Raw genomic sequence first — 14005 nt, forward strand, 5'->3', positions numbered from 1 at the left:
AATGTGTAGCAGGGTCATGACTGGGACGTGGCCTGGGAGAGTCTGTGTGGTGATGAAGCTCAGAGCTCACGCTTGAGAGTCGGGCTTTGATTCTAGTCCCCAGTTCTACTCCTGATGAATGGTGGGACTTGAAGTAGATCACTGAACTTCTAGCCACTGTAAAAGAAGGACACTGATATCCCCCAGGATCATCTGGGCACACTTAGCAGAGCGCCTGGCAGGTGGTGAATTCAGGAAATGGCAACTCAGTGCCCTCTCATCTGTGATCTGACTGCGACGTGATTCTTTGTCAGACCGTAGCATCTTAGTGGCAGCGTCTGTGTTGGATCCAACCCCGTGTCCCTCCCCTAGGACCCTCCCTTGGGTCACGCATTTCTATTAGACACTCAGTGTAATATTTGTAGATTGCATGAGTGAGGAGCTGTCACCACATGGCAGGTATCTTTCTGCTGAGCACTGGATTGAGTCCTTTGACAAAAGCCTCCTAATGCAGCAGCTTCAGAGGAGCGTGTGCTTTTTTCTCTGAAGTGCCCAGCCAACACAGTCTGGCCGTGTCTGACTCTGCAGTATTGGCGGGTAAACGAGGCAAGCACAGCTTGATTTTTTATGGTTTAATGGAAGGGATTGAGCTTGCACTGCTGTCACTTCAGAAGAGTGTTGTTTTGACGTCTCAGCCGCCCAAATTGAGTGAACATGCCAGTGATAGGAGCTAAGCAGGGAAGACCCAGTCGTCAGGATTTAGGAGGCCAGATCCACCTGTTGCCCCACACTGTGAGTGGCTTCACTGAAGTCAGGTGGCCCCAGGTATCTGCATCTGAGGGGGTCTAACCGTGTCCTCTCTTTGTCTCCCTTCCCTCCCACTGTCCTCGCCCTGCAGAAATGGCATCAGCAGCTGCCGCATGCGGACTGAGAGTGAGCCATCATGTGGCTCCCCGGTGGTCAGCGGAGACCCCAAGGAGGATCACAACTATAGCAGTGCCAAGTCCTCCAACGCCCGGAGCACCTCCCCCGCCAGCGACTCTGTGTCCTCTTCCTCCTCCTCGGCCGATGACCACTACGAGTTTGCCACAAAGGGGAGCCAGGAGGGCAGCGAAGGCAGCGAGGGCAGCTTCCAGAGCCATGAGAGCCACAGCGAGACGGAAGAGGACGACAGGAAACGCAGCCAGAAGGAGCCCAAGGATGCTCTGGGGGACAGTGGCTATGCATCCCAGCACAAGAAGCGCCAGCACTTCGCCAAGGCCAGGAAGGTCCCCAGCGACACCCTGCCCCTCAAAAAGAGACGCACCGAAAAGCCCCCCGAGAGTGATGACGAGGAAATGAAAGAAGCAGCCGGGTCACTCCTGCACTTAGCAGGGATCCGGTCCTGTTTGAATAACATCACCAATCGGACGGCAAAGGGGCAGAAAGAGCAAAAGGAAACCACAAAAAATTAAAAACAAGTCACTGATTTGTTTTGAACTTACGGCCATTTGGTTTCAGCATGTCAGGAGATTTCTAATGATTTGTGGCAATATCAGCAATGTTTTTCTTTTTGTTCCTTTTTGTTTTGTTTTGGTTTGGTTTTCTTTCTTTTCTTTTCCTTTTGATTTTATTCTTTTTTTAATTTGCCCCCCTCTCCTTTGTTTTGGACCCTTAAGAATTTTATTTTTAAAGGAGATTGAAGCCATAGAACTCATATTGACACTCAGCTGTTTTACAAAAGCTTTTGATTATCCGAAGACATAACCGAAAAAGCCAAAATTGCCATTGCTTCCTCCAGCTTAGAAACATGTGGCTGAATCCACAGGGATGTCAACGGGAATGCCACAGGAATACACATTCAGCACCTAGAGGGCACGCGGTGCAAAGTCATCATCGCTCAGGCCCAACCCTTAGGTTTAAAAAGTCAGGATGTCCTCCACCCAGGTGGGTTCACTGAGTGAAGGCACATAAAGATGGGCGGAAGGAAGAACCCCTCGGCCCCCTAGGAGCAGACCCGAGTTCGTGGCTCCAGGCATCCAGTTGTGCCAGGAAAACCCCTGGCATTGTCACAAGCGAGCACAGGGGCCGGCCACCAGTCCTCTGTGCTTCCTACCACTGAAGCCTGGTATCATCTTAGAAGGTGGGCGCTGGACTGTTTGTATGCATCAGGTGTCAGTGACTAATGAGAAGAAATGGGGTAAATTTTTAGTGATGTTGCTAATCATTGGATTTTGTTCTATAAAATCAAGAAAATGTTCTAAAAGCCATAAGCCTGAAGGTTGGCCCTGTGTGCTCACACACACACACACACACACACACACACGACAGTGAGAAAACTGAAGCAGAAAATAAGCTACGTCTTCTAAACTGCCCAAGTGAAAAGCAACCAAGTCCAGGAAATTACAATAGCTGTTAAGGAAGGAAATAATGGTATAGATCATTTTCTGTTTTGCAAAACTATTCAATTCAAGTGGGAAAAAAACTGAAAGCTATGGAACCTGTCATTAGTATTATGGTATATTTTTTAAAGATTAAAGGCACATAGACGGACAAAAAAAGAATAAAAAGTAAAACATGGCAAAAAATAATATAACTCCTTACTGCCCTCAAAATGGAGTTTGCAATTAATATTAGGAGTCACCTTTGCAAAAATCATTGATTCCACATTCAGCCAGTGTAGCCAGCAGAAATTTCTGATCCACAACGCATGGATTCCTTTGAAGAAAAAAAAAAAAAAAGAAAAAGAAAAAAAAATCACAAAAACAAACTTTTTTATTCAAAAAAATAACAAAGTTCTTGTAAGGTAAATAATGTATTTAGCATGAAGCATGAATTATTTTCATATAAATATAGAAAATAGAGAAAAGGCTATGCCTCTAATTTTTAAGCCCTTAGGCTTAGAGGTTCTTTTGGTTTTCTTTCTTTTTTTCTTTTTTCATTTTTTTTTTTTGTTCTTTTTTCCCCCCTTTTCTTGTTTTGTTTTTGTTTTTCAGGTTATTTTGTTTTGGTTTTTTGAAGCAGGTGTTTAAGGTTTAACCTTCTTCAGGGACAAACTCTGACTGTTGGGGAACTTACTCTGCAATATAAAAATATCTTCATGCTCTGGTAGGGCTTGGATGGTTGAATTCTGTACCGCCTTGCCTGCACTTCAGCCCCGACCCTCTCTGATTCTCTGTTGAAAAGTGTGTCCTTTCTCTTTGTCTGTACATGTTTAACATGACGCAATAATTTGAGGGCAAACTTAGTAGTGAGTGTGTATGATAGAATCAAGAGAATTATGGGACGCTTACTTGAGAAAATCATTACCGTGATGTGGTTCTAGGGAAAAGGCAGTGAATAATTATGCAAATTAGCCAGAAGAAGGGGAAACACGCTAACGGGCCTTATTGGGTGAGGGTACGAGATAGGGTACACTTGAAGGAGGAAGTGACACACAGGTTGGGAAGGCCAGCCCTAGGTATTTTATTGCAACAGTGCCATTTTGCAGTAGAAAGGAGAGGCTGGCCATTGCTACCACCTCAGCACACTGACCAACCTGGAATTTAGACCACCTAGATTGTGAGAGCTAAATTTAGACAACCGGATGATGTCACACAGACCAGAAACTCCTGTTATCTTTGCCTGAAAAGGGGACAAAAAAAAAAAAAAAACTGGGGCGGGGGGGCATCCAAAGAGAAATTTCTAAAAGAATATGATCTTCCATCCAAATGGAGGGAAACTTTAAAACACAAGCAGAAACACCCACTACCATGGCTCAGGATATGAGGGTGGGGGAGAGGGAGGGAACTAAGGTGACCTAGAGTTTTTAAAAGGGGACAGTTGTGGGCCAAAGCTGAGCCCACCTGCCAGGGCCAGGTACTGCGAGAAGCTCTATCAGCCCGGACAGTGGGAATTAACTGGTGCATTTCCCATACGTACCTTCCCTATGGGTTGCTGGTGAGAGAACTGGAAAAGAATCTACACCGCTACAACAGGTCTGATTCATGACCAGAACCTGAATACTTCCAGCATTTTTGTTCAGGGTATGGATGGGAATGAAGATGTATTTTTGCAGTGCTCTTTTTCCCCCATCTCCTAAACATCTGACACCCTAAAAGCCATCCACAGCTGTGGGATCTGAGTGACACCTCGATTTGTGTCATCACCTGACCAAGCCCAAAAGACCACCACCTCAATCCCTCACCTTCACCCCTACCATCAAGCTAACCCAGACTTCTCTCCTGAAAGGCAGACGTCAATATCCAGGACTATTTCTGGCAGAGGACTTCTTCCAATTAAAACCCCCACAGTGGGCTGTCTCCCCTCATTTCATTTTCCTAAAGAGGTAAAGTCCTCTTTTAGAAAATAATAAAATGCAATGTGTGTGATTTACTTTTCTGATCTCTGAGAAATAGAGAAATATCTTATAAAAGTGTGTTCTTAACTCCAGAACCACTCTTTTTTGCATAAATACCTCATCGGGCAGCTTTCTAAGTGTTATTTTCCTGAGTCTCTCTTGGCACCTTTGCTGACTCTGCTGGAAGACTTGTTGGGGAACCTTTAGTGAGGGTAATTTTTTTCTATTTTTTCTTGTTTTTGGAGGCATACACATTATGCATAACCAAGACAATGGCTCAATTGTGTTTAACTTTGTATTTTGATTGTTGAGGAAAAAAAAAAGTATCAATGTGTATGTGGCTGTTTGTAGTGAATTCCTTGCAGAATGAGGTTGTCTGTGTCCTTAACAAGCCCAGGGGCAGGAGGCACCCTCTCTAATCCCCTCCTCCAAGAGCAGTAGAGAATTTAAGCACAAGCCTATTTGTGAAAGAATATTTTGCTTAAGTGTCATTCACTTCAGTCTTGGAATTCCTTCCCAAATGTCAGGTGTTCTTTTAGCTTCCAAATTAGCCTATGTATCCATTAGTCTTGACAGATCGCCTGAGCACCATTAAGGGGTCTGGTGTTTTTGCTTTCATTTCTCCTGCTGGGAGAAGTGGTGGTTCGTGTGTCATTCCAGTATCTCACATACTCACACGGGGCAGGGGGGAGGGGGAAATGGGAAACTATAGCAATATTTCAAGATGCTTTGGAAACCAACCGTGAACACATCTGCACCACGACGTCTACGAATACTGGCTATTGGCCCTCAGACACATTTAAGAGAAAGAGACCGTCACTCTTTTTTTCTTAAATGATATACACCTAGAAAGTTATTTTTAACCTATTATAATTGTCTTTTATCTTTATCTAGTACCATGTGGAGAGGGTTTGCATCATAGATTTTTCCCAGCCTTATAATATACCATAAGCTCCTATTCCCCTTCCCCCTCTCCAATCAGTATACTTTTAAGAGTTCTTTGGTAAAACCATCTATCTGAAACAAAACAAAACAAACCCACATTTAGATGGTGGTTCGAGAAAACCATAGCCAAGACAACTGTGGCAGTGTGGCAGGTTTCAATCTTATGGCTGAGTTTTTAAGAAGGAATGTACAGAGGCCTTTCCCAAGGACAGATTTCTTTTTTTTTTCCTGGTAGAGGCATTCAGTATGTCTAGCGCTTGCTGGCCACAGCAGTTACTACCACGGGCATTCTGGAAGTGGCTATTGTGTTGAAGGGGGCTCTTGCCTGAGTGACAGTTTCAGGCAGCGGGCTCTGGAGTGTAGACCACGTGGCTGGCTTTTGTACCCAGCTCAGAGTCCTGCAGCACCTCAGGACTGCTCAGCACCAAGTGCTACTGACTCAAGTTGCAATTATCCCACGGCATGTGTGGTGGGGGGGGAGGGGGTTTTTAACCTCTCACGGAAGGGCTCTTTGAGAAGGAATCAGAGTTTTGTACAAGTGACCTAAATGGGAGGGTTTTCTCTATGAGATTAGATTCAATTTGATGTGATTTCTCTTTCCCTTTAAACTATATTCTGGTTGGGACTTGTTTCTGGTGGATCACAGCTGCCCAGATGTTGCGATTTTCTTTTTATGTTTCTGTAGAGAAGTATTTTTCTTTCCTCTTTGGGATTTTTGCCACCAAAAGAAAACATTGGAACTCTGTGTCCCCTCTTGATTGTGACTTACCAGTGTTGACAGTTCAGTCCTTGGTGTCGTAGGTCCCAGCCCACCAATACTATATCAAACACTGTTATGCACATGATGCAGCACTGTGATCTAATTTAAATAATACTTTTTTATTATTTATACTACTATATAGAATATACATCAACACTTTTGCTATATAACCTAAGTGATAACCCTCTTTTAGTTACCTGCCAAACTCTGGACTTTGGTTTATATTGCAGTTAACACAGTTACAAAGTTGTAATGGTGTCTTTTTTTTTCCTTTGTAATGGAATGTGTAGATCAAAGTATATACATTGTGTGGTGTTCCTGTTTCTGAAGTTTCATGAGGATTTACACACGGCATTCAGTGTCCTGTATAGATCTGCCTACCTTTGTGAATTCACCTGTTAACCCCTCTGTGAGAGAGCACCAGCAATGGTGGTGAACTCCTGGTGTTTTCTCTCTCTCCTGCTGGTTATTCTTGAATTAAGCACAGACTCGTCAGCTTGGTTGCTTTATCATGAATAATGTGTGTGTCACCTTGTCACTCTTCCACAGTTGTGAACAAGTGCTAGCTTCACTGACCAAAAATTACGGAAGGAAAACACAATTTTTAAAACCACCCATCTTTTAACACCTGAAACCGATGCGTCTGGTGCTGAATCTCGTGGTATTTCTGAAATCAGACCCACGTGAACGATCGCTCCCGACTTCCTGTGAGACGCTCACCAGGACCCATCCTGTTTTGCTAGCCTTGAAATCAAGACTATTTATTTGGAGTATATACAAAGGTGTTTTTCTGCTGTATTTGATTTGCAGGAGTTGAGAACAGCCTTCTCTTCCTTTTGCAAATCATTGTTATTCCATATTGGATTCTCAAAGACTTCGATATGGTGAACCCGTCAAACCTAGAAATTGTATTTCATCCTTTCTTGACCGTGGCCTGGATTCCCCAGCCCCTTCCCACCTTTCTTTTTAGAAGAAACAGCACGCTTTCAGTTATTTAAACGTGCAGCATTTCTTGAGTATGTGTGTTGAGCTCACAGCTGATTCAGTAACCAGCTTCATTGCTGTATCATTCACACTCACTACTTAATACTGCCATGGTGAAAATGTGGAGGAAAAAAGACCCATCGGTGTCTGGGAAGCATATACACTTGTACATTTTTTAATACTCTGATTCTGTAACATTTCTGAGTTGAGTTTTTGTTTTACAGAAAAAAAAAAAAAGTGATAAAGCAATCAGAAGACCAAGAGGTTTACTATTGATGCTGGGGGTCATCTGACCTTGGCTGGCCAATAGACCTACACGGCCAAATTAATTTACCAGAGTAATAATTTTTCAAAAGCCAATTTTTTTTCCTGTATTTTCTGTACGAAACTGCCAATATCATGAATAGAAAGGGAGAAACCATAAAGGAGGAAGAAAGTGATGTTCAGTTACGTTTGTGTTAACCTAAAAAAACGACATGGAGGCGGGCGCAGTCAGCCGAACCTGATGGTGTTGCTTTGGAAGCACCCCTAATTGCATTTTGCATTCTTCGTATGTAATCATATTGCCAAAGACAAACTATTTCATCATTTATTGTAAATAACACTTTTCCCCAGACCTACCATAAAGTTTCTGTGATGTATTGTCTTCCAGTTGCAATAAAAATTACTGAGTTGCATCAATTGAAAAAACGCCACCTGGTGTTGTGTGCGTCTCCACATGCGGACACTAAGCAGTAATTTCTGTTTCTTACCTGCAGTAGGACGCGTGTGCCGTTTTTCACACTTCCTGTACCCATTCTCACGTATGCTTTCCTGTTGCTGGAAAAAAAACACATTTGTCTGCAAATACATAAAAGTGCATTCAGAGGCTGGGCTCACCTGGGGATCTCAAGAATTCCAGCTGTGGTATAAAGAACCAGTGGACAACTGGCTGCCCACCACGGGCCCTGGGGCTTGTAGTTAAAATGAAGCTTGCCTTTTATTTGGAAGTTGTCACACAAACTGAAATTGTACTTTCAGATATAGTCTGCCAACCTATCCCAGGTCCTGAGGGTTTCTCTTTTTTTTTTTCCTAGAGACAGAGTCATTTTGTCGCCCTCGGGAGATGCTGTGTTGTCATAGCTCACAGCAACCTCAGACTCCTGGGCTCAAGTGATTCTATTATCTCAGCCTCCCAAGTAGCTGGGACTACAGGCGCCCGCCACAACACCCAGCTATTTTTTTAAAGACGGGGTCTTGTTCTTGCTCAGGCTGCTCTCCAAACTGTGAGCTCAGGCAATCCTCCTGCCTCAGCCTCCCAGAGTGCTAGGATGACAGGCATGAGCCACCGCGCCTGGCCTAGTCCTCAGGGTTATGATGATATTCCTAGCCCTTCCAGGATCTATTCTATCACCACTCAAGTGCACACATCAGCCCACTGCTTGCAGGAGCACACACACCCCCCAAGAGCCAACAAGAAGCTCGTGGTAGAGAGGGGAGTGGAGAGAGAGGAGAGAACACACCACAGGGCACCGTCCCCATGATGAAGGAACAGAAAAATAATGTTCTCAGAGTTTTCTGGTTCCTTTTGTGATGGTTTTGGGTTTTAGGGTGCCCTGTCCACAGGTCCCACCAGTGGCAGTAAGCCAAGCAGAGTTGGCCTCAGCTACCACTGTGCTGGGTCCCCACATCTACAGGTGGCTTGGTTCCCTAGGATGTGCCTGTACGCCCATGACTGTGGTGGTGCTGTGAGGTCATGGACTGGTCTGTTCTGGTGAGCACACTGGGATAAAGTCTTCCCAGTGGAGGTTCTTGAAGTGGTCACCTAAGCATCCTCTGTTTGGCCCTTGTTGCTGCCTTCTCCGTTCTTACTGTTGGAATCACCTTCGGAGCTGTGGTATGTCCTCCCAGAGGACAAATCAGTATTTGAGGAGATTTGATTGGGAGGAAGAGCCAAAATTGTTCAGACCTAACCAAATCTGGTGGGTTGGGTGACTGGCCAAAATGGTTAATGCTTGAGACCAAATACAAGATTGGCTGCTGTAAAACACACATACAACTGTTCTCAATCAGTGATTCTCAAAGGAGATGGAAGAGAGACACTCATTTGATGATTGGAATACCTGAGGGAACCCTGTCAAAGTCCCATGAGTGCTCAGAGCAGCGACATTCCCTCCCCGCCTCCCCCCTCCCCAATGGTATCTCAGATGCTAAGAGCCACTTTGGGGCATCAGTGCAGGGCCTGGGTGGCTGAAGGGGAAATATGTTGTTGCCCCTGAGCAATCTCCCTTTGCTCTTGACTTCTGTGCCTGATGAAAGTCCAAACTAAAGAGCCACCATCCTTTTGGAAAGTTCCAAATGGGAGAAGGCATTTTCAGAGGGAGTCTGATACAATTAGGGAGATTCTGTGTATGAGCTGAAAGCTCAAGTTCTGTCACCCTACTTCCAGATCCCCCAGAAAATAAATGGTCCTATTTACACACAACATAAGTGTTTTGACCTTTTTTTTTTTTTTCATTAATACTAATATAAAACTAGGGGCTCATGAGCTGAATAAGGATAATTTCTCAAAGACTCAAGTATAAATGAATGAATCAGTTTATTAGATGTCTGGCCCTTCTTTGTTTTGTGTGACTAAACCTTTCCAGATTAGTGTTGTTGATATTGTTGTTTTAAATAATGCTCTTAACAGTAGTACCTTAATTTGACATCATTCTTGGGCACTTTTGGATAAAGTATCCTCAGTGACTTGAGAACTATTTTTCGTTACTTTATAATGACGTGCTTGGGGTTACATGTGAAATCCCCCTCAAAAACGGTAATTTATTTGAGAGGGACCCAGAATTCTATTTTTTCTCATCTGCTACCTATTTCAAACTGACTTCTAAAAACATACATAACATGGAGGAAGTGAAGCTTTGTGGGGAAATCTGAAAACAAGATACTTGGCTGATAGCGTTTCTTTATTAAATAGGTCCATTCTGTTAGAGACCCCTGTACCTAAACTCCACATTTGATGGAACAGGAGCCAACGCACAGGGAAGTTACGGGATTTGCTCGGGATAACACGGTTAGCTAGTAGCAGAGCAGGACTTGAAAGACGGGACATTTTCTGTGCTGTTGTTGCATCCAGCTATTTGATATCTAATTGTAATAATCAGATCTGTAGGATTTCGTGTCTGGTAATTCCCAACACCTACATCCTGTCTAGTGGGTGGCCTGCTGTTGCCAACTGTTCACCACGTTCAAGTTGCTTCCAGTTTCTCTTTTATAAGTAACACTTAGATGAACATCTGCAGGGATGTGGCAATTTATACAGTTTCAAATTTACATAGTTTCTTTTGGTAAAATAGCCTATTAGATTATTGATACAAAAGTATCATCAATAGTGTAGCTATTACAGAGGCTTTTCAATAGACGTTAAGTGCCGGCAGCAATGAATGCAAACCCCATTTCATGGCATTCTCATCGGTATTAGATGTGATCCTCCTCTTTAATTTTTGCTAGCAGACAAAAATAATACTTTTTTGCCATTTTAATTTCTTTCTTTCTTTCTTTCTTTCTTTTTTTTTGAGACAGTCTCACGCTGTGGCCCTGGGTAGAGTGCCATGGCGTCATAGCTCACAGCAACCTCAAACTCTTGGGCTCAAGCGATCCTCTTGACTCACTTTTTCTATTTTTAGTAGAGATGGGATCTTGCTTTTTGCTCAGGCTAGTCTCAAACCTTGATAGCTGTGAGCTCAAGCTATATACTTTACTCAACCTCCCAGAATGCTAAGATTACAGACAGGTGTAAGCCACCGCACCAGCCTTGCATTTTTAATGTCTAACAAAATCACATTTTTATTGGCCTTTTTTTCCCCCTGAATCATCTATAACTGACTTTCCATGAGTTCAAAAGAGAGAAATCAGATTCATTACCTTTTTTCACCAAGTTTGATGTGAATCAGTAGTTTGGTTACATTAATAGAAATAGTGGATCTAGGCCAGGTATAGTGGCCCATGCCTGTAATCCCATTACTTTGGGAGGCCAAGGTTGGAGGATCACTTGAGGCCAAAATTCAAGACCATCCTGGGCAACATAGTAAGACCCCATCTCTCCAAATATAAAAAATAAAAATTAGTCAGGCTCGATGGCATGCTCCTGTAGTTCTAAGCTACTTGGGAGGCTGGGGGAGGAGAATCACTTGAGATCCAGAGTTTGAGGCTGCAGTGGCTATGATCATGCTACTGTACTCTAACCTGGGCTACAGAGTGAGAGCATATTTCAAAGAAGGAAAGGAGTAAAGGGAAGGTGAGGGGAAGAGAAGGGAGAGGAAGGAAGAAGGAAGGGAGGGAGAGAAGGAAAGAAGGAAAGGAGGGAGGGAAGGAAGGGAGGGAGGAAGTAACAGTTTCTTCCAATTAGCCATTAAATGGTTCTTTCATATTCAGATACTGCTAATCATCCTTATATTGTGACAAAATCCTACTCCCTGAAACTTTTGCCTGAAGGTTCTTGGGCTAGCCTAAGAGGCCACAAAAAAAGGCAAACCTAAATCATGTTGTACATGGCAACCAGTTATACATTTGAAAACAACCATCATTTCTTCCATAAGTCTTTCCTAGAATAAATATTCCAATTTCTGCCTACTGTTTCTCTCTTGTGGACATCTTCCAGTTTGTGATCTGAACTGAGAACTGGTTCTAGAACTCCAGGTACTGTTTGGTGATGAAAACGATCATCTCCTACATTCTAGATTCTCTATTTCTATCAATGTCGTCAAAACACTGAGTCACACTGAGCTTGCTATTAACTAAAACAACGAAGTCCTAGCTGATGGGGTACTTCTCCAGATCCTCCAGATCACCGCACAGGACTTTATATTTATCTCTCCCTCCTTAGATATAGTCCATTGATCTAAGCCAGTTCAGATTGGCAGTAGGGTGGGGGTGGGGGGGTGAGGGTTTGGATTTTGTCATCCAAAAACCCCCAGGTATCATTCAGTTACAACTTTGAAAATGTCTTTTTTGGACAATAGAGCCTCGTGGTATGCTTCTGGAGACGCCCCTTGTAGGTCAACTGTCATGGCAGTCAGCACCCTTTGTAGCTAATCATTCAACTAGTTATGCATGCATCAAGTTTTCTGGCCATGTAGCCCACATTTCTCCATCCAATCAAAAGTTTGTCAAATACATATTTGATCCCCAGTTATAAATTCCTAGTCTTTCTTTATAAGAAAGGAAATAAAGTCACACTCTATGCTAATACAAATTTTGCAAATTTGAAATAAGGCAATGGAAAAGAATAATAAAGTTTCACTTATTATATAAAACTTAACATCCATCGATCCACGAATGGATTAATAAATTGTGGTATATGTATACCATGGAATACTATGCAGCCTTAAAGAAAGATGGAGGCTTTACCTCTTTCATGTTTACATGGATGGAGCTGGAACATATTCTTCTTAGTAAAGTATCCCAAGAATGGAAGAAAAAATACCCAATGTACACAGCCCTACTATGAAACTAATTTGGGACTCTCACATGAAAGCTATAACCCAGCTACAACTTAACAATAGGGGGAAGTGGGAAAGGGGGGGGTGGGTAGAGGGAGGGGAATCGGTGGGATCACACCTGTGGTGCATATTATAGGGGTATTTGCGAAACTTGGTAAATGTAGAATGTAAATGTTTTGGCACAGTAACTGAGATAACGCCGGAAAGGCTATGTTAACCACTGTGATAAAAATGTGTCAAATGGTTTATGAAGTGAGTGTATGATGCCCCATAATCATATCATTGTATACAGTTATGATTTAATAAAAAAATTAAAAAAAAAAAAACTTAACATAAATCCTACTTTATTCCTATGGGGGAATGAGTCTTGATTTATGCAAGTATTAAATTATATGAGGTCTTAAGATACATATCACTCACATAAAAAGAAACCACCATTCATTCGTTGAGTTACTTCCCTGCCAAGAGCTTACAACCCTTACTTATAATAATCCACCCAAGATTCTCACCCAGAAAGTGACATTGAGACTGTGCATCTATGGTGTGCAGACACTGTCTTCTGTTTACAACCTGGAAGTTTTGGCATAATGCTCAGTAGTATTTCTTCATTCTGAGTGCATGCCTATTTAGAGGACTGCCATACCCAGCATGTAGTTAGCCTCCAAATATAGCCAACTATATTTACTTAACAAAATACTCAGAAGTTGAATTTGGTTGCTTCCAGCACCTATTTATTTTTAAACACCTGGCCCTTTACCAAAGATGGCATATATCGTTAAACATCCAGAATTTCAGTAGCCTAAAGCAGTGGTTCAAAAGCATGAAAGGATAGAGAAGAAATTAAAGAAGAAATAAATCTCTTTTAGATTCCCTCCTTCACTGTCCCAGTCGACCTACCCTTGTTTCAGTAATTGCTATGTGACAATCTTGATAGGTACTGAAAATGCAAATTAAAAAATTTAAAAAAGTTGGCTCCTACCTTTAGGCATGATCGTGTCCAAAAATTTCAGCTGTGCTGATTAATGGCTGTCTCACTGGCAGCTGGTATATCCTTCCCCCAAACATCTCAGTAACTGTCGGTCTTTCTGGACATAGAATTTTGGTTGCAAAAATCAATCCAGCCTTTGTCTTCCTCTCTCCCCAGTCTCTCCTCATCTCACCTCTGTCAGCTGATGAGGAGTTGGACAAGAGCCTGTCTGCCATCTGCAGACATGGCCATCCCTCCAGTGGGTGAATTATTTCTTACAGAAGTAATCTTTGCTGCCTGGCACCAGCTCTGTGATAAAAAGATTCAGGGGCATTTCTTCCCTCCTGCACAAAGCTTGAAGTTATTAAGTTATACATAAGTATTTGACTCCCATCTCTGCCCTGCTCCCTGCTTTTTCTCCCCACCACTTAACCTTCATCACTCCCTTTTCAAAATTGCTTCAAGAGCGAAAAATTGAGAAGCCAAGCTCTTGCTTTCTCTTAATAACTCCCTACCACCATCATGGATGAACAAGGTGTGCAGGGAGAGGCACGAAGCATTCTGTCAATTACCAG

The 14005-nt window shown here is 42.8% G+C and overlaps 1 protein-coding gene and 1 long non-coding RNA gene across 13 annotated transcripts in view; one reads left to right on the plus strand and one right to left on the minus strand.

The window, feature by feature from the left end:
* FOXN3 (forkhead box N3) overlaps nucleotides 1-7676 on the plus strand; it is a 391460-nt gene extending 383784 nt beyond the window's left edge. For all 12 annotated transcript variants that reach the window (XM_053603883.1, XM_053603879.1, XM_053603878.1 and 9 more), the window contains one exon: nucleotides 878-7676. In XM_053603883.1, coding sequence (XP_053459858.1) covers nucleotides 878-1433 — 556 coding nt within the window. In that variant the 3' untranslated portion in view covers nucleotides 1434-7676. The remainder of the gene's footprint in view (nucleotides 1-877) is intronic.
* Nucleotides 7361-13577, minus strand: LOC128594951 (uncharacterized). The gene is made up of 2 exons (XR_008382665.1): nucleotides 13443-13577; nucleotides 7361-7805 (listed from the first exon to the last, which is right to left on the minus strand). It is a non-coding gene; the product is annotated as an uncharacterized LOC128594951 (long non-coding RNA).
* Nucleotides 13578-14005: the final 428 nt, after the last annotated feature.

Source organism: Nycticebus coucang, chromosome 9 (genome assembly GCF_027406575.1).
Source record: "Nycticebus coucang isolate mNycCou1 chromosome 9, mNycCou1.pri, whole genome shotgun sequence".
NCBI lineage: Eukaryota > Metazoa > Chordata > Mammalia > Primates > Lorisidae > Nycticebus > Nycticebus coucang.